Raw genomic sequence first — 19,766 nt, 5'->3', positions numbered from 1 at the left:
GTGAACCTCAAACATACTTTGTCACAGGAGCATTTCTCCAAGCAGTGGAAAGATGACTAAATGCAACACAGGAGTGCATACACCCTGACATTTGACCTATTACTAAGGTTGAATTTAGACTTGTCAGTACTTTAGTTTACATTTGCTCTTGCAACATACAGGTGTAAAGCCCTTATCTTCAAATATTAAAGAAAGCTTACCAAGAAAGAATGCCACAGTCTCCGAAAAAGATGAGAGAAACATACTGGGTGCCACATCTCCCAAGACTCTCCCAATCTGTTTATCCAGAGTTTCACCCTGAAGGCGCTCATCTCTCTGTTTTAAGGCAATAGCTGATTAGAATTAGGAATCATGCAAGTTAGAAAGCTTCTTCGTATGGCTTTTAAAAAAGCCCAAACTTTTAAATATCTGAAACTCTTTTATTGTTGTCACTGCATTAACAAGAATTAGATAAACAGCTGAGATTCTCTAAAACAAAAGTAGCACAAGCATTCTGTTGTCTTGCTTCAAATTCAAAATATAATACTAAGTTCAGTAATTCATCCAAAACTACACACTTGCCAGAGGCAGTGCCAGTTTCAGTGGGTTATTGAACTCATCAAATTAGAAAGCTGATTACCCACTAACACTTAGTGTTGAAACTCTGTAGAATGTAATTTGGTTCATGAGTACTGCTCACACTATGCTAAAATTACAAATAATCAAAATAGCAGTTGAATCCTACAGCTATTTTGGTATCAACCAGCAGTATGAAAAGGCAGAGACTTTTAAGCTGATTTTTGTGAAGGTAAAATGTACACAGAATCTTGTCTTTCTTCAAAGTCCCTAGATACCCTGTAAGAGTCCAGATCGGCTCAGATTGAGCTGAACACTGGAATGCAGAAGACTTTCTGCTCCAAGTTTACAGCCCTTAAAAAAACCAGGCACTTTTAGAATGAAAAAATAAATACCTGTAGTGTCTGAACTATAATGAAGATGTTGTCCACTCCAATAGCCAGCACCAAGAAAGGAATTACTTCTATCACGATCAGTGTCACTGGGATTCCAAAGTAGCTGAAAATGCCTATAGAACATGCTACTGAGCTCAATACAATCAGGATGCCTGCAATGCCCAGAGAGATCTTCGAATCCACCTAAAAGAGTTGTACTGATTGTCAACCAAACAGCCATCATCACAAAGATCAGATTATAGCAAAGCTAAAAGCCATATTCTTACGGTTAGTGTAATTAGTAGCAAAGTTACTTTTCTGGTTCTTTTGAAGATGCAGATATTTAAAAAAAATCCACCTTAAAGTTACAAGTCTTAAAGCTAAAGTAAACTGCATCTCAAGTGCAAATACATAGTTGAGACTACAAAGAACACATGAACTAACAAGTATGACAAGAACAATGTTCCTTGTAAGTCCTGCCCAAGAAGGACTCACTACTCCAATACAAAATTGAACATACGCATTCTGCAAAAATATTTAAATCACTTGAAGCTACCAGCAAGCTATAGCTTCAGTCTTTATAGGAATGAAAACTATACACATACCAGCAGTCTTCTACAGCTCTGGATATGTCCCAAAGCTATGGAGATGTACACAAACATGACAAGATAGCTTATCAACACAACACTAATATCACTGTTGCTTTCGCGGTTGATTTCATCTTCAATACTCCGTTCAGCAGAAAATGATATAGTTAAGTTTGAATTATTGTAGTTCTTCAAAAAGTCAATAAATCTAAAAAAAAATCCAAGAGGTCAGTCACACTTAAAAGGATAAAACATCTTCTATTAGAAAAACTTGGAAGCCAGCTGATGGCAAATTTACATCATCTGGTACAAGAGTGCACTGTGGCCAGACAGTACTTTGAGGGACCATCTTCATTTTTAAAAGAGAGGTGCTGGCTACATATACATAGAGCTCTACTCCAAGCACTAGAAATACACTATGCTGAAACACTTTCCATGTTCTCTCCAGAACCTGATGACAAATAGGTATCTTGCATAAGCTTTTTCAAATAGTAAATGCAATTTTCCTCAAAGCTAAACCTAGGAGTACACACATGAAAGATGACTGCAGCTTGCTTACAGTACTGGAACAATTTATTAGCCCTTGTTTCAGTTCCCCAACTTGAGAGGTGCTTGTGACACAGGCTGATTCTTGTCATGCTTTTACTTTGTCTCAAACTTTCTAGTCCAGTAGTTTTTATCTGAACTGCTAGCCAGTGTGAGCCAACATCACCTCTTGAAGATGGTGAAGGGGATGAAAGCTTTAGATGCTCATCTGGATGACATTTTAAGAAATTAAATGTTAAGAATTACAAGATCACACTGACCTTTCCACTCATGGTTAATGGTCCAGTAGATTAAAGAGTCCACCTATGTAATTCTAGCCACAATAAAAAATATAAAATCCTTTCTAATGTTACTTAACAGCAAGTACTACTGGGCTAGATGATCACTAACAGGACTAGAACCTATGTACTCAAAACAAACGAGGCGTGCCAGATAAAGTGAAGGTCCTACGAGTAGCATAGTCTGGTTTTAATCAGTTTTGCTCCTTTCAAAACATTCCTGTAGTTATACTAAAAAACTGTCAGTACAGTAAAGGTATTTTTCATGTATGTACATTTAAAGCTGCTTTAAGTAACATGCATTTCAGAATACAGGAAGACTACTTACTCTTTTTCCCATGCCAAGGCTTTCATTAGTTTTCTTGAGTCATTGTAGTAGTTGTTGATAGGAAAAGTAATCACAAGAGCTGTAGCATTATTGTAGTTATCATCTATGGAGGGGGGAAAATTGTTTGGCATGAAGAAATAGAGCTTACATTCTTGTACAGGAGATACAAGCAAGTTTAAAATTAGCATTGTCCAAATCAATACCATCCCTACAACTCCATTTAACAACACTGAGTTCTCAAACACACTACTGAAACAAGAACAGAAGCTGATAAGTACTCCAGATTGACTTCAAAAGTAGTTATTCATTATTTACCATGCTCATGACACCCAGGCATTAAATTGTTCCATGGTTAGGCAAGGAAGTCATAACCGGTGCTTATGACTTCCCATCTAATGAGGAATATGATGTAGGTTTCTAAACACTGTACTTCTTGGATACTTACATTTTAGTCAAAGCAAGTACAAAACCCCTACAGTCTAATCAAGAAGTGCTTACCTTGAAGCACTGTTTTAGATAACTACCAAGTTACATTTAATTAGATTAATTGCTTGAACAAAATTCTGGCTGCAGAGTAATTATGGAATAACTTCCTTTGTGAACATCTTAATCTATTCTTAACCACTTGGTCAGATCAGTGACAAAACTATTGCAACTCAAAGCAAAATATATGTACATCCCAGCATGTGAATTTGAGCTACTTCATGTCTTTGTCTAGCCTCCAGAAATTAGAGATCCTTTAGCAGGCCCAAAGCAGACTGAACATTTGTCCTGCTGACCAGCATACTTCAGTTACAGATTGTTTCAATTTTGCACTTCCAGAGCAGTCTGCCTCCAATCTCAGCACCGATCTACTGAAAACTCACTTAAAACACCCTTACTTACCAAAAGTTGAACAAAACTCCAGTTTCTCTGGAGTGCATTTAAACATCTGTGTTAAATGAGAGTGCACCTTTAGCAACAAAGACAGTACACAAGTATGCACGCTGAAGACAAACTGCAATACTGGTTTTTTACCTACCATCATATCCTCCCAACACCAGCCATGGAAATACAGGGCCACCAAATGTTCCTAAGCAAGGATCATGAAACACAGTTGTGTCGTTCAGTGATGCTGGAGCCCTAAAGAGATCAACAGCAATAATTGTGTACAACTGAGGCACAGCACAAAAAAGTAAAAGGCTGTCATGTTATAACTGACAATCAAGAGAAAAAACATTAAATAAGACTGCTAATGATACACTTGTACCCTTTGCTTTGAATTTAAATACAGTTTAAAGGTGTCTGCCTTACAGCTTTTAAGACAAGGAGTAGCTTCTACCCAACTGAACTATAAACTGAAGTGAAAGCTTAGAAACTGTCTTCTGTTACAGAACTCCTCAGAAGTGTTGAAAATATGTTTAAGGTAAAGCAGAGTCAGTGTCCACACCAAACCAAGTTTAACTGGCAGCTTGATTAAAATCAAACTCCTACTGAAGTACTAAGACAAACAATCTATACTAACCTGCAATTCACACAGTACTGCAAGTTTAAAAAGGGCTAAGAAAAGGTTCAGGGGGGCAGTGAGAACTAGCAAGACAAAGGCTTAATTGGCCTACAGTTTGAAAAACATGTAATTGTACAGCTTACCGAACACAGTATAGGAAGTGAGTGTGGTAATCAGAATAGATATAGAACTCATCCCCATCAGAGTGATCTAGAACAGAATGGCTGTTTTGAAAGTAGTTAAGTACACTCAGTATAGTGCAGTTGTTGTTGTAGGGAGCAAGAGGAGCCATACAAATGTCCTTCAGCATTACAGTCTCATTGTCAAAAGAAGCAGTTATGTTGACAATAGCATCCTGCAAATCCAGTACCTTCAAAAAAACCAAACCACAGTTTAAATGCAGCTCAAGAAAGCATTTCTCTTGCATGGCAGAATTTAAGTACATGCTATATTCCTGCAACGTCCCAGAGACAATGGCATATATCAATAGAAGCACATTACATGCTTACTGAGACTTAGCTTGTAAGGATCTCTAACAGAAATTTTACCATCAAAAAGCTTTTATACTAAGGCTAAGATTTTTTATATGAATATCTAGTAAACATCTTGATGAACACATAGCATTGCAGATGGAAGCCAACTCCACATGGTATATCAGTTATGCATGCTTAGGTCTTTGCTCTTGGAAGTCCCAATTACCTGATGGAGGATATCTTTGGTGAGTGGAGGCCCAAAAGGCACATTATCTCCTGATGGGTAAGGCGAATAGGTGTCTGGGTGGCTGTTTGGTGCTTGAATAATAAGCTGTTCAGTACGAAAGAAAGGCCCAAAGTGTGTATCAAAGTATTCCTTCTCCTTGCGAGCTTGGCTGCTTGGGGCTGACCAGAGATCTACAGGGTTTGTAGTTGCTTTAATATATACAAAGCCTGAGCAGCACATTGCAACGAAGACCACAGAGAAGAGGATAACAGGACGTGGATTTCTGACGCAGAAAGCCCCCCATGATGTGAATGTCATCCTCAGGCCATTCTCAAACCTTTCACCAAGCCTTTCACCACATGTAATTTTACCTGCAAGAACAAGCAGTAAACAGTAAATGTTTAAGACGCCAGTTAAGCAACATCTTGCTGAAGTCTGCTAGGAAAGATTAAATTTTATTCTAGCTCTGGAGTAAGCACCTGTAGGGTGATAGACCAATTCAAGGCCATGATGACCATCCTGATGGGTTACAGGAAACACCTCAGCACCTGGAGGGGGCGTTCCCAGAAACTCATCGTCAGATGACAATGGGTTACACAAGAAGGGACAAAGAGACCCCAGGCAGCTTCCCTGAAAGGCCTCAACAAAATGAGGACACTTCCCAACAACAGCCTGATAGGATCAATGAAGAATGGAGTGTTATGGAAATAGCATAGCCTGTCTTTGCAGCATCCTACACAGGGAGCTGAGCCTTAGGCCTGCATCATCTGTCTATCACACCCCCAAAATTACTACTGACTATAGTCTCTCAAACTGCCAAAGTTAAAAAAGGTATAAAAAGAGATCGGACATGAGCAAAACTGGGGGAGAAGTTCCATCATCTCTGCAGGGGTAACCAACGAGCTGTCCTATCTCCTCAGACACCGTCAGACTCTGTACGGGTGAGCAACCACTTACTCTGCTTTTCTATGCCTTATACCTTACAAATTACCATCTTTAACCTTTACCCCATAGATACCTTATTTTACTAATTGTACTTTGCTACTTTGATACTAATTTTACCTTGCCCTACACCTTGTAACTTACTGGGTATATACCTTACTTTATATTATTTTTTTGTTATCCTAGAATGTACTTTATTGCCAACTCCTTGTTCATGATTTGCTTTAAGGTGTGCAGTTCCTTATCCTAGTGAGTTAAAATGTGTGTTAGTGGGAAGCAACTATATTCTTTCTTTTTTTTGCTTTGTGTTAACAAAAGTGTTTAGATTTTGTTATAGTCTTTGTAAATAGGTCTGTCATGGAGGGGGTGTGCTTGAGTTTTGTATTGAGGCTTAGGTCCTTGGGCTGTTTTGTAGAGTGTACTTCTGGTTTGTGGGGTTTTGTTATTAGTTAAGTGCAATCATGCAGTTAATGTTATCACTGGCAATGCAAACCCTAGAGTAGTTGTCACATACTTGTATTAATCAAAGTTATTTCATGAACTGCTAGTTAGTCCATTTAGTTTCTGTGCTGGCAGCCTCATAACTTGTAGAACTTTATGGAGAAGGATCTCCCTTGCTATTAAGTGCAGTTCCCATATTAGGGCATCAAAAGTATTGTCCATCACAGTGAATCTGTCAAGCAAAGAGTCTCTTTAGGTGAGATGCAGACAGATTGTTTGGGGCTTTAAAAGACTTTGATATTCTGGGGAAACTTATAACCAATTAAAAAAATATTAATACAGGTGGGACAAGAAATCTTTGCATTTCTGTCCCTTTTCATGTGACAGCACCAGAAGCAATATCTACACTGACAGACCCTTGAACCAATCCTTGACTGAGGTCAAGAGCAGAAATCAGCTTGTACCTAACACTGCCCCTTTTAATGCAACATTGTCTTTAACACAAGTAGCAAGTAAAGGCAGGAAGCAGCTAAAACATATATAAGCAATAAAACAATCTACCTCAGCTGCTATGCAAATTAAACTACAATTCCTTCATAGCATGCTTTAAATGGATACATGGATGAGTCAAAACATGACCAAATTGATTTTAGCATTGTGTTGACCTCCCCACTTCCTGCAAAATAGGGTTAAGTACTGCTCTAAAACAAGAGACACACTAGCCGAAACTGAAACAAAGCCTTCTAAGAATGGATTATATGGCTTAACAAAGCTAAAATTCCAGAGCTCATCTACAAGAAGGGGATGCACTCAAGCTGAGTTTCAACCTCTTACTCTTATCCAAGGCATACCATTGTCACGGTGGGAATTCACAGGAAAGGCTACATTGCTGTCAATTGGTGTGTACTCTGACACAAAGTGCCGCCTCCTGCAAGACAAAAAGCTATGTTAACCTGCATGTCCAAAACTGTGTCTGTACTGTTTGTACAGAAAGAGTAAAGTTCAATGCTTCTAATTAATTTGAAATTTGACTCCTCCAGGACCTATAGGCACCACGTTCCCCTTACACTCATCCCCTCAAGAACAGTAATCTCCAGGTTTATGATCCTATGGAGGAAAATATAGTCATTTCAGCTGACTTAAATGTTTCCAGCTTAGATCAAGCACAGGTTCTTCATGCCTGTTTAGAAGATCAGTAGCATTAACAGCACAGAGTCTCTTCAAATTGATCATAACTCAGAGTGATAAGATTTGCAAGAGATTTTTACATTTGAAATAGTCTGCTTAATTAGTCAAAATGCTTAAGTTACATACTTGGCCTGAAGAAATGAAGAACTAGGGAAAAAAACAAAAATAAGGTACTTGCCTCCTGTCCTGAAGACAAGCAAGTTATAGCACAGAACACTTATGATAGACCTAAACTGCTTATACTCACTTCTGATACCCAGAGCAGGAGCTAAGTTCAACACCCTCCTCCTGCTAATCTAGCCAGACCTCCAAGTATGGCAGGATATTTTTGTCTATGAACTAGACATATCAGACACACCCACCAGTTAGTTGCCCAGTAAGGTAAAGCTGCTGAGCATGTCAAGTTTGTTGTACTCACTATACTTTTCCATGCAGAGAATTCTTATTCTAGAGCAATTTCAGTTTCCTGGACATAATTGAACAGAGTGAAGCAAACCTTAAAGATCAGCTAGTCCCAACTGCCCTGCCATGGTCAGGGACCTTTTACTAGATCTGGTTACTCAAAGTGCCATCCAGCCTGGCCTTGAACACTTTCAGTGACAGGGAGTCCACAGCCTTTCTGGGCAACCTCTTAGACTGCCTCACCGCCCTTAGAGTAGAGAATTTCTTCTTAATACCTAATCTACACCTACCCTCCTTCAGCTTACAGCCATTGCTCCTTGTCTTAATGACTATACACCCTTGTAAAAAGTCCCTCTCCAACTCCCTTGTAGGCCCTTTTTAGGTAGTGAAAGGCTGCTTATAAGTTCTCCCTGGAGTCTTTTCTTCTCCAGGCTGAAGAGCCCCAACTCCCTTGGCCTGTCTTCATAGGAGAGGTACTTCAGCCATGTGATCAAGGGTGGTATACTGTAGTTACTGGAAGCCCAGCTTTCAATTAATTTTTTCAAAGCAGGAGACTAGGGAAAACTATTCATGCCTTAATTTGCAATAGGGCAGGTAACTGCTTTACTATGAATATGCATTCCCCAGAGTTTTAGCATACTTGCATATGAAAGTTGGAGAACAGTGTATCTGATCCTGTAGCTAGGGGTGCTATGAGAGTTGTGCATCAACTAAACCAACTTCTGCACTCACTTTCTATCAGATAGTTTTAGGTGTCAGAACACTCCCTGTAAGTATAAGCACTGTCACAGAACAGAACTTTTTGCTGGCTGAAGTAGTAGAGACATAAGCACCTGACCTGGGCAGAGATTGCAAGGAAAATAAAATGACTTGCAGAGCTAAGTATTTTGAATGCTTTACCTGTAGCACCACACTCCAAAAACTAGTGCAAAAAATATGAGTAGAAAGCCCATGTAGGAAATCCACATGATGACATACACAGCATCCAAACCAAACAACAGCCAAGGAGGAGGCAATGGAGGGGGTTGAGGTTTTGGACCACAAACAATTGAACAGTCTTGACAGCTGCATGGTCCTGTTGAATCATCCACAGGCTCATTACAGCCTTTGGTAGCATTATTCATCGGATTCATTCCATGGACAGGAACATCTACAACAAATCACAAGTTGCAGAACCAGTTTACTACCAGGAAGAATTCAGATTTTCACAGTTAAGCAAGTTAATCCTTTGTAAGAAAGGCCCTAGCGTTGATATCAAGTAGCATTTCTTGGTCTTGCAGATGAAGAAGCCTCTACCTTTCCCATACCAACTATATTTACATTTGTCTATTAATTAAATGACTGGCCATGTTTATAACCCTTCAATCTGTAAAAGTAATAAGGACATAAGTACTTTCACAAAGTAACCTTAACAAAAGAAAAAAATTCACAAAGATATCATTTCACATTTCACAAAGAAATCCTACAGGATCAGGGTTTCCCAAGAAATACCAGCTAGCTAGTTACCTAAGATCAGTCCATCATTAATGGGTTTTAGAGAATGATACAGTAAGAAGCTGTATACAAAGAAAGTGCAAAGTGTGACTTCCAAGCAGAAATCAAAAAAGGTAAGTTGATCTTACATTGCTTTGAAAGCCTCTGACTGCAGACATTCATTGCTGGGCAGCAGTTTAACACATCAATGCACTAGCTATAGCACACAGCCTTTGACAGAAGTTTCAAAGGCAAGGACTATTCAGTTTCTTACCTGAAAAGACAGGAATAATGCTGAAAGGAGTTTGTCCATTGTCTTTACTAAACATGTACTCAATCCAGTTGGTTGCATTGCAGTCCTTGACATCCTTCCCACACAGCAACCCCAGCGCTTTAACATTACTTGATGGAGCCTCCACATCTTTGCAGGCATTATACATTGCTAGGAATAGTGAATGAAGACAGAAGAGTCATTAAACCAATGTTATAATTTGAGTGATCATTTCAAGTATCTCCAACATCAGACTCACCAAGTTCCAAGTTTCTCTTTCAAGAGAAAACATCTTAGGATAGTGAACTAATGCTTTTAGTTGTATTTATAGTGTTCAAGGTTGCAATGCTTTGTTACAGCTGCCTTACTCTGAGTAAGCCACCCAAATGTGCATTATACTAGAACACACTTTTCTGCTTGAGAGGAAACACTACTTTACATAAAGTTATTTTCAGGGAAAGTTATGACAAACATATAAGGTACTTTTGACCTGTAGACCATACATGACTCAAGTGTCCCAGTTTGATTTAAGGTCACTGCACAAAGCATATAGAGAAAATTAATGCTTTAAACTTGCTACAAAATCAAAATACAACCCAAATTCATTATTCTCTAAAAATATATTTTATTTTGCCAAATACTAGAACAATTCATTTCAAGAGGAGTGAGTGCCTCTTAGAGAACCACTGTAGTACACTGTGTACTTAGTATCATACTTGCCAGACTGTTTTAGTACCAGGTAGGCTTAGGCTTGTTTTTCTGAAGTTAAGTCATCATAGGTAACAGCTATTAACCACTTCTTTAGATGTTCAGCTAGTGTTCCAGAAGTTTTAAGGGGAACTACTGTTACCTATGTGATGACTCAAACTTCAAAAAGACAGTCAGAGATGTTTCCCTTTCCCAATTCTTCCTGAAAATGCACTGGTCTTGTTACCTTGACAAAGCCCAAGGTAAATTAGTACACTGTTTACTCACCATTTGCAAAGCTTTCTCCAATAAAGTACTGCAGCTCTGTAATGCTACTTTTGTTCTCTTTTAAAACTGGATCATAATAAGGTATGGTGCTTGTAACATTCAAAAAGTCAGACTGATCTGGACTGCAAGTCAGTTCACAGAAAAGGTTCATCAAGTTGTAAAAACACGATGGACACCTGGGTAGGAAAGTCAATTAACAGCAATCAGATTAAGAGGTACAGATGCTATATAGGTCAAGTCAGGTATGCCTTGCAAGCGTAAACATTCTGCTCAGAGTGACTGAACTAAATATTTCAATCTTAAAGTTTTTAATAAGCAATACAACATTAGTTGTTGATGCTACAAATGAGCAATTTTAAGCACCACAATTGACTAGCAAAATTGCCTACCTCAAATAGCAGATATAAATAGAATTTTAAGAAAAACTTAACTGCTTTATAGCAGGAAGACTCTTGTTAGAACTGGACCAAACAGTACTTTGTTACCCTCTTTGGAAGGCTTTGTTAGATACAGGAGCTTGAAACAAACGAAGGGAATGCTTATTCTAACTCAGCTAACTCAACCCAGACTGCAAGTAGTTGTTTCGTGACTTGCAGCCTTCTGATTCAGATGAGGAAGTGACTTCAAGAGGTTGCTCCAATAAGCCTTTAAATGAAATTACTACCCTTTCTACAGTCTATTTGAAGACTTTTATTGTGCTTTGTTATTCTTTTACAAAACTAGTTGCTTTGCCATTCATTAGCATACCTGGAGAGAAACTGCAGAGGCAGCTGCAAGTTATTTTTCAAAGTCTGAAGCTGACGAACATCACAGCAAGTGCTAACGTTGCCGAAGAAAAAACCTGGACAGAGTTCCTTAAAAAAACAATATTGAGATCAGAGGTGAAGGAAGAAAAAGCATGTTTAAGACTTCAGAACTCAGAGTTATAGGTTCTGCTCCAGCATATTTCAGAAGACAGCAGCTGTTGCTATGGGAGATGCACAGAAAAAAAGCCAGTCTGGCAAACAAGACTGTTGTTTAGAGACTAGAGAGAAGAATCACTTTTTTCACTTTTTTTAGTTGAGGCAGCACTTCCTTTTCAAAAGCTCCTTCAGATGATCTTTAGTCACCACAGTCTATATATAGAATGATAATGGCATTTGAGAATCTATTGGTGAGAGGACAAGCTGAAAGTATTCCTGCAGCTTATCCTCTAGTACTCCTTCCGGATAGTATCAGATTCCAAAGTCCCAGAAGACATGCCACTAACCACAAAAAAAATCACTGATTACTTGGAAGAGCTATTTCATCTTCAGTTTATAGAAGAGACTAACGCACTTAATACAAGCATAACTGATAGTGACATGCAAGAACTGTACACTAAACAGTCTTCAGAAACAGTACATAAGAGTAGTTAGCCCACTGACATATTTAATTAAGTCACTCCTGTCACCAGTAAAACCCCTTCTTTAATGCTTTAAAGTTTTGAACTATCAGATGATAGGAGGCAGGTCAGAAAATACCATCTTCAATTGTGCACAAAATATACAAAGTATTTTGACTGTGGATTTGTTTATTTCGGCAGCTAAAGCCCAGATAAGGTAATATCACCTCACACTAGGCACAGCTAATTTTGTCCAAATTTGCTCCATTTGAACATGGGTCATTTAATGCTTTCCTATTTAAGGAGAGATCAAGAAAGATCTCTCCTTAAGAGAGATTTCCTTTTGTTCCCCTTAAAGAATGATTTGATGGAGAATAGTTTAGTCTTGTCCTTTAGAGATCAGAAGGGCACAATTATGGAAGGTATCATAGTTTGGGCGAGTCTGAAATAATATGACTGAAGAGTACTCAAACCAGTGAGGGAAATATGCAAGCAAGTGAACCAATCCTATATTTAAGATTATGTCTGTAAAAGCTTCTAATCATGTTTTGGGGACTTCTCATATCTCTGAAAAGGAACTGAGGTATATTACCTTTACCCAGTTGCAGCTATGAGCTATACCTGAGAAATCAGAGATAATCCGTTTGCTTTCTCATCAAGTTAGAATGAGAAGGCTAAAGGCTAAAGTGCAGTCCAGTAGAACCCAATACAGAATTGTCAAGTGTAGGAGAACTGCTTTTCTTTTTAGCAGCAAACCTCCAAAATAAGCTCACCTGCATTAAGTCATAGCCATCTTCTGGTAGTGCTCTTGGTGGTCCATCATAAGCACAATTGTATCTCTTGTCTCCAGAAGCAACTCCACATTCTCCATACCAGACACATGTTTCTGGAAGTACCTAATCAACATGAGACAACTGATTAACTGCAAGGAACAGTTGCCAAATTCCTCAGCTATTGTAGACTTTATATGTGCTACTATTCCAAAAGCCACTTACAATCCAGATTAGGAAACTTCCCATCAGCATTTACTATATAAAACATCCATTAACAAAAGCATTTGTTTTTGACATGGTGCATATCACCACTGATCTTCAGCTCAGCTCCCCATCCTTCCTTGCCCAACACAGAAACAGGAACTGCACTCTCTACAGTTAAGATCAAATATAAAAGTTCCTTAAGAAAACTCTAAATCAATATCTGAAAAGCATCTTCAATTGTAAGATGACTTAGAAAATAATTTGTTCACACAAACCAACAAAATGATTACTAGTTATAGTGTCACTTGAGGGCACATGAGTGAGCATACATGGAGAGAAATGTATTGCTTATGTGCAATTTCAGTTCTTCCTGCCACATTTTGGTCCTTCTTGCAAACTCATGAGTGACAGATTGAGGAAGCAGCAACATAAAGAGGACTCTGAAACAGAACTTCATAGCTCTATGCTTGGCACACATGTATTGTCACAATCTCGAAGGATGCTTTCAAGCCTAAGCAATGCAACAAGTAGGCTTCCAGTGCTAAGTAAAAAGGAAAAAGCTTCAACTATCATTTTAGAAATATTTTCATTTAAGAGACTATTTAAAAATTCAGAAATCATTCTTTCTTATGTGCATAAAATAAAGGAAATGGAAAAAAGGACAGTGGTATCTTAAACACCTTGTATTTTTGTTCAGTGGTACTGACACAAACATCTGAGATACTGAGCCAAAATATTTATTCTGAAAATCAGAACACTTAATGCAATATCAAGTTATTTACAGTAAAAACTTTAAGATAGCTCCAAGGGTTTCCTATGCACCTGGGCTGCAAGCAGACTGCACAAACATTTACTACACTTCTGCCAGCTCTGATCAGGAGTTTGGCTAGTACAGTTTGAGAGATAACTGACCTATTTTTATTTCCTGAGCAACCTTGATCTAACATTTGTAGAGACACCATATGCTTATGGTTCAAGGACAGGCTGCTGTGCTTTGTGCTTGACCATGAATAATACTGTTTACTGACCAGAGAGGCCCTTGAAAGGCTGTATTCGTAATACCCAGAAGCTACCCAGAATTACAGTGCCTCCACAACAACCATTTTTCTGCTGAACACCCAAACCACATCAGTAATTGGTTGTTTATCAGGGACAATACCCACCACCAATTTACCCAACCCTGTTAGACTTGTTTCCCCTTTAACTTAACCAGGGCAACGTGACCTGATTCAAAGTTACTCTCAACAAGCCAAGTCTAAAACTCAGTTTATGTACCACATCATATTCTATGATACAAGTTGAAAAACACACCTTAAGATTGCTCTTACAAACACTGAATGTTTAACACTAGGATGAGCCAAAACACTAAATTTACATAACTTGAAGATTATTAATCAAAACTACATCATAAATTTGTTCATGTATCAAATTATTTTAAGCAATTTACACTTCTTTGATGCAAAGTCACCATATTCAACTCTGCTTCCTCACATCTGTTTACCTCAGTTTTAATAGCAAACAGTCTACTAGTGGGGAAAGATGGTTTAGTGTTCCTATGTACCAGTGTCAGGAATGAATTATCTCTTCAAGAGAAAGCAGAGATGCACTACTATTCTTACAAAATGACAAAGAATTTGGAGCTGCTTAGCACTGCCTGTGAGAAAAGAATTAGGTATTTCTTCAGTATCAAGCTGGTTTTGATGTTCAGTCTAGAATGGTTCATAATCAGACTTACTATTAACACTTTCTATGCTTCATTAGGTCTTGTTATCTAATACTTCTTACTTTTTAAACATCACATATTTACCAACCTACTCTTTACAGAAAAACTTTTGTTTCTTCCAGAGTGGAAAGTGTGGGAAACCCAGTAATGCAGTTAACAGTTACTAAAAACCTTATCAGGGCACTAAGTGCAAAGAAAAATTTGAGTACATTTCAGCTACCACAGCAGTCTGACTGATAGTTCTGTTGTTTTAAAACTGTTATCTGTATTTCAAGGCAATAATTCCTTGGTTATAACTACAGGGATACCAGATAAAATACAATCTGTATTGTGTCTACAAATTTACCTACAAGGCTTTCTGCTGTCATTTGCAGAATGGAACATAAAGCAACTTACTTGCACATGACATTTAATCATGCACCAAAAAGCATTCATCTAAGCACACAAGGAAAAAAACACAAGATGAGGTTTGCCCTAGCATTAGTTTACATTTGATTTTGGATAAATGATGTCAAATCATAGTAATGAAGTTCCACAGCACTAACACCTACAATGGAAAATCCAACATGTTTGCCACTCAAGCTTTTAGCCTGTTTAAGAAAAGCTGAACATATCAGCTACTTTAAACTATTAGAAGAGTACTTAGATCTAGAACTGCAAGTCTGAATACTCTATTTCAATATTAACATCAAGAACGTAATTTCAGAGACAGTCCAAGATTCTACATTTATGCCATGACCTAGCAGGATTTCATTAATAAAAGTATTTATTCCCTGAACCAGTAAGCTTTGGTGATCCTTGGTTTACAGTGATTGAACCAAGTCAATGAGCCTAAAAAGACATCAAATCATTGGAAACCAACCGCCTAAAGTCACCAACACAGCTCTTGAATACTAACAAGACAATAGCCTGCTCATCCTTGAGTCAGTGACACAATACAGGAGTGGGCTGGTCTCCTAGGGTTGAGACACTATTCAGAGTTAAAAGAAGTAACTAAGTAACTACTCCATTACTACAGATAAGATACAGCTGGAAGTTCTTCCCCCCAAAACCCTCTACTAAAGGCTAGATTAAGTTACAGAGTAAGACAAGCACTTTGCTCTTTCCATTCTTTCAGAAGAATTTTCCTGTTGTGGTAGGATGAGATAGGTATGAGTAAGTGTGGTTGTTAATAAGTCATAGTTCACAAAGCTGCTGCTTGCAGAGTCAGACTTTCAAGTCAATACTCAGGTGAGCAATCACCTCTCTTAAATGGGTGAAAGCCTAGCCCCAAAACCAGTAGAGAAACACCATGTTGAAACCAACTGCCTTCTAAACGAGGCAAAATATCTGTAAGTCTTATACAGGGCTCAGTTCATGACTTTGGGGTTTTTTCCTGTGTGTTTTTTTTCCCCTTTTTTTAAGATTATATAACTAAGCACCATATATTAAAATGGGTCTTTCCTAAGTACTTCATAAAGCAACAGTAACATAACTCTAGATTAAGGCTGTTCCCTCCTGTCTCCAGCACATCTTAGAAACCATTTGGCAGTCCACTAACACTAACCCTCAGTACATCCCCAGAGTTCAGAAAACTATATTCCTATTTCTGGTAGACTCAGTCTGTTTGAAGATAAATTTCACCCCAGGTCAAAGCTTCAGGAGCCCTAATAAAGAACTTGCACATGAGCAAGTATGGGCATTCTACAAAGCTTCTGTTAGAGCTTTCTGGTTCCCAGGCATTATCATTCATTTGTAATAAAACTAACGTTCCAACAGATCATCAACACATTTACTTCAGCCTGAGGTTCTTCAACTGCAAGTTGAAACAAACTGATAATCTGCAATGCTTTCAGCAACATTTGCCATCTCCAACAATGAATACATAGTTGTTAAGCAGACAAAGAACAATGATGATGTTATATGCAGAAACAGCAACTATTTGTAGTCTTGCAAATACCAAATGACAAGTGAACACTGTTTGGCTCTTCCAATTAAGATTACTAATGTATGGAAAAGGCAACAATGTCAGACACAGCTGTTTCCCCTTCCTTCATCTAGGATGATGCATCTGGAATCCTGCAGGGTGAAAACATCAATCCAGGAAAGGCACACTCTTCCCCTCCAGTCCATTAATATCTGCTATTGCCCCCTAGGTTGAGAGTTCTAAAGAAGTACAACACCACCCTTAATAAATGGCAAGACTGATTTATCGAAACAAGCCACCAGGTCAAGTTCACAGATCTGCCCCAGAAGTTGCACACGACCTCACAGCCTTCCTGTGACGGGAGGGGGTCCATGGACTAAAGGAAACTTTACAGGTTTAATTCTTATTCTCACTTTATCTCTTTCAGTAACTTGTTCAGAGGCAGCCAATTCAGAGACACACTATCTGCCAAGCTCCTCTTGTTCCTTTGCACCAGATAGGAGACTGTTCCCTTTCAGACAGAAAAATTACCAGCTACTACTAGTCAGGCAAAGCATGCCACAGTTCTGGAATTATCCAAGCACATTTCAGATGTCACAGTAAAGTCAAGGCCAAGTAGCAAGAGAAAGTTGCAATAGTTCAACGTCTGTGGGAACAAGCTGGTGTTGGCTGACAAGGAGTTACTGAGAAAATACAAACTTACTGCATGTATGATCAGAAAGTGCAGGGCCCCTAACTACCTCTGATGTCGGGCAGGGAAATAATAATAATACTGCACAACACTTGGATTGCTTTGTCTACTGCCCAGTAAAGTACCAGTCAGTCCTGCCAGTCATTCCCTCCAGTCATCTCTCCCCTTCTAAGGCAGCTTCCTCACTTTCCATCCAGAAAGACTAAACAAGTCACTCCTGATTTTCCAGGAAGTAACTTAGGTAAAGTTGTTACTGTCTTCTGAAGCTACACTGCCATCCCTGACAAGGAAACTGTATTCCCTGCAAGGAAACACAGGCATTTCAGAACTTCATGTCCGAGGTCAGGTAACACCACAGTGCAGGCCACTTGACAAGAGCAACACCTGTCATTAATATTTTCCCATAGGATTTCAGAAACTCAAGTATATCCTACAGCTTGGGATCCCAGTTGCTGATAGGAAACCTGTATCCAGCCTTGATTAGACAGTAATTGAACAGCTTGTGTTTTAGTATAATTACACAAGGATCAATTGCAACAGTAGCCCTTAAAAATACAAATGTCATCCAGTACATTAGGATGTTTATAAGAGAAGACAAAGTAGTAATGGCATAACTGATATAAATCTGGTACCATGCACTATTCAGAGTGAAAGATGCACCTTACAGAGGCTGAACACTTCAGTTTGCAATTCTTCATCATCCATTACATATGTGTTCACAATGAGCTTGAAGTGCCAGTCTAGTCCACTGTCTTCTTGAAAAATGGAGACACACAAAATATGGCACTTGAATTTATATACATCACAACTGAAAGCACAAAACCATTATACTTCAGAGAGAAAACAGGTTCACACTCACAAAGCTTCTCTTCTGCAAGCATCTAAGACTATATAGGCTCAGTCTGAACTGAAGGATCAGCTTCTCTTTGAAAAGTATCAGTGGAGCATTAGGCCATAAATAAGAGTTAATGGGAAAAAAACCCAAAACACCAGATTCTGCCTTTTTACAGTACGAAACTGAAACGTGCATGGTTAAAGTCACTTTGCAATATTTACTTCTAGGAACCACAAAGTCACATCCCCTACAAGGATTCCCCTAAATCTCAAGACAACTTGTTTCAAGCTCCTCTAGCTCAGTAACCTTCTGATACATAAAGGACAGCAGCTCTCATTTCTTCTAGGACATACCTCATTGCCACAGGATGCTATCTCCCTCCACAATACATTACAAAAGGCACATTGGTTAGGTGTGAAGTACATTACTTACCCACTTGGAGATCATGAGTCATTACTAACAATCACCTCCAGTGGTAATAGAAGAATGAATTCCTAGTTTTATGTTCAAGCTCTTTAAAAGGGTTTTCGAAGAGGATATGAGAACAGGAGAACTTCAGCACATACACAAGATTACAAACTTGTGGGTTTAAAAAGGGCTAGTCATAAAACTTGACCTAGAAAGTATGTTTTCAGCTTAGGTAGAGAGGGAAAAAAAACCCCAACCACTAAGGCTTACAAGACACTCCCTGTTTCTCCAGTGGAATGTGGAGTATCCCGCTCCTACAGCTTGTGCTACAGCAAACCAAAACATGACTGCGAAGAGGAGTGAAGGTTTTACATTTTTTCCTAAGGTATCAAGGAGTCCAACTTATTCTAGCCCTTAATGTAGTCTTAATACCGTCACATCAATAAGTAGCAGCTCTTTCTCCGCACAGACTATTACTCCCAGGAAGCTGTCACCCAGCATAAGCAACACCCTGAGCAAAACAAACCAGACACCGAGGACATCTGCAAGCCTCAGCCGAGCATGTGACTGCGTGGCCGCTCACATGCACTGGGCATTGCATAACCAGGGCACGCCAAGGGACCGCGGCACCCCGGGGGCAGCCGCTGGTGCGACCGCGGGGCCAGAACAGGCACCGGGCAGGGGCTCCCCGGCGGGTCTGCTGCGTCACCGGCTGCCACCCCGTCTGTCACCCGAAGATCACGGTGAGACGAGGAGGGGATATCCCAGTACCACGTGTCAGCTTCGCTGTGCCCCCAAGCACAGCGGCCTAACCCGGGACAGCGCCGGCCTCACCCGGCCCCGCCGCCCGGGAGAGCCCCGGCTCCCCCGACCACAGGCACCACCCGCGGGGTCCCGCTCCCCCCGTGCCGCTCCCTCTCCTCCCCACGCTGCCGGGAGACTCGGCATCCCTCACCCCACGGCAACCTCGCCGTGAGGGACTCACCTGCACGGGCGACAGCAGGAGTAGGAGCAGCAGGCCGAGGCCGCCCCGCCCGGGGCTGCCTTGCGGGGTGCCCATGGCTGGAGCGCGGCGAGCCGGCGGGGGCTCTCGGCAGCAGCAGCGAGAGGCGGCAAAGGAGCGGCGGGAGAAGCAGGGGGACAGCCGCGCCAGCGCAGGTCCAGAAAGACCGCCCTCGCCTGCCCGGGCGGTGGCGCGGCCCCTTCGAGGAGCGAAAGGGCGGCCGCGCCCGATCCCCGCCGCCAACCGCGACCGCTGTCCCGCCCCCGGCACCGCCTGCCCGGGCACCGCCTCCCTCGGCATCGCCTCCCCCGGCAC

General features: G+C 40.1%; 1 protein-coding gene across 1 annotated transcript in view; it reads right to left on the bottom strand.

Moving 5' to 3' along the window:
* The window catches only part of NPC1 (NPC intracellular cholesterol transporter 1), a 27,937-nt gene extending 8,171 nt beyond the window's left edge, over nucleotides 1-19,766 (bottom strand). The window contains exons 1-14 of the mRNA XM_071554666.1: nucleotides 19,434-19,766; nucleotides 12,682-12,804; nucleotides 11,293-11,399; nucleotides 10,546-10,721; nucleotides 9,574-9,741; nucleotides 8,727-8,976; nucleotides 7,088-7,164; nucleotides 4,854-5,224; nucleotides 4,298-4,524; nucleotides 3,690-3,790; nucleotides 2,669-2,771; nucleotides 1,535-1,724; nucleotides 951-1,133; nucleotides 201-315 (exon numbers count right to left, since the gene is read on the bottom strand). Of these exons, the coding sequence (XP_071410767.1) occupies nucleotides 201-315; nucleotides 951-1,133; nucleotides 1,535-1,724; nucleotides 2,669-2,771; nucleotides 3,690-3,790; nucleotides 4,298-4,524; nucleotides 4,854-5,224; nucleotides 7,088-7,164; nucleotides 8,727-8,976; nucleotides 9,574-9,741; nucleotides 10,546-10,721; nucleotides 11,293-11,399; nucleotides 12,682-12,804; nucleotides 19,434-19,751 (2,509 nt within the window). The 5' untranslated portion in view covers nucleotides 19,752-19,766. The remainder of the gene's footprint in view (nucleotides 1-200; nucleotides 316-950; nucleotides 1,134-1,534; nucleotides 1,725-2,668; nucleotides 2,772-3,689; nucleotides 3,791-4,297; nucleotides 4,525-4,853; nucleotides 5,225-7,087; nucleotides 7,165-8,726; nucleotides 8,977-9,573; nucleotides 9,742-10,545; nucleotides 10,722-11,292; nucleotides 11,400-12,681; nucleotides 12,805-19,433) is intronic.

This window comes from Pithys albifrons, chromosome 4 (genome assembly GCF_047495875.1).
Source record: "Pithys albifrons albifrons isolate INPA30051 chromosome 4, PitAlb_v1, whole genome shotgun sequence".
In the NCBI taxonomy this organism is placed as follows: Eukaryota; Metazoa; Chordata; class Aves; order Passeriformes; family Thamnophilidae; genus Pithys; species Pithys albifrons.
Note: the sequence above shows the minus strand (reverse complement) of the source record. Positions and strands in the feature narration are given on the sequence as shown.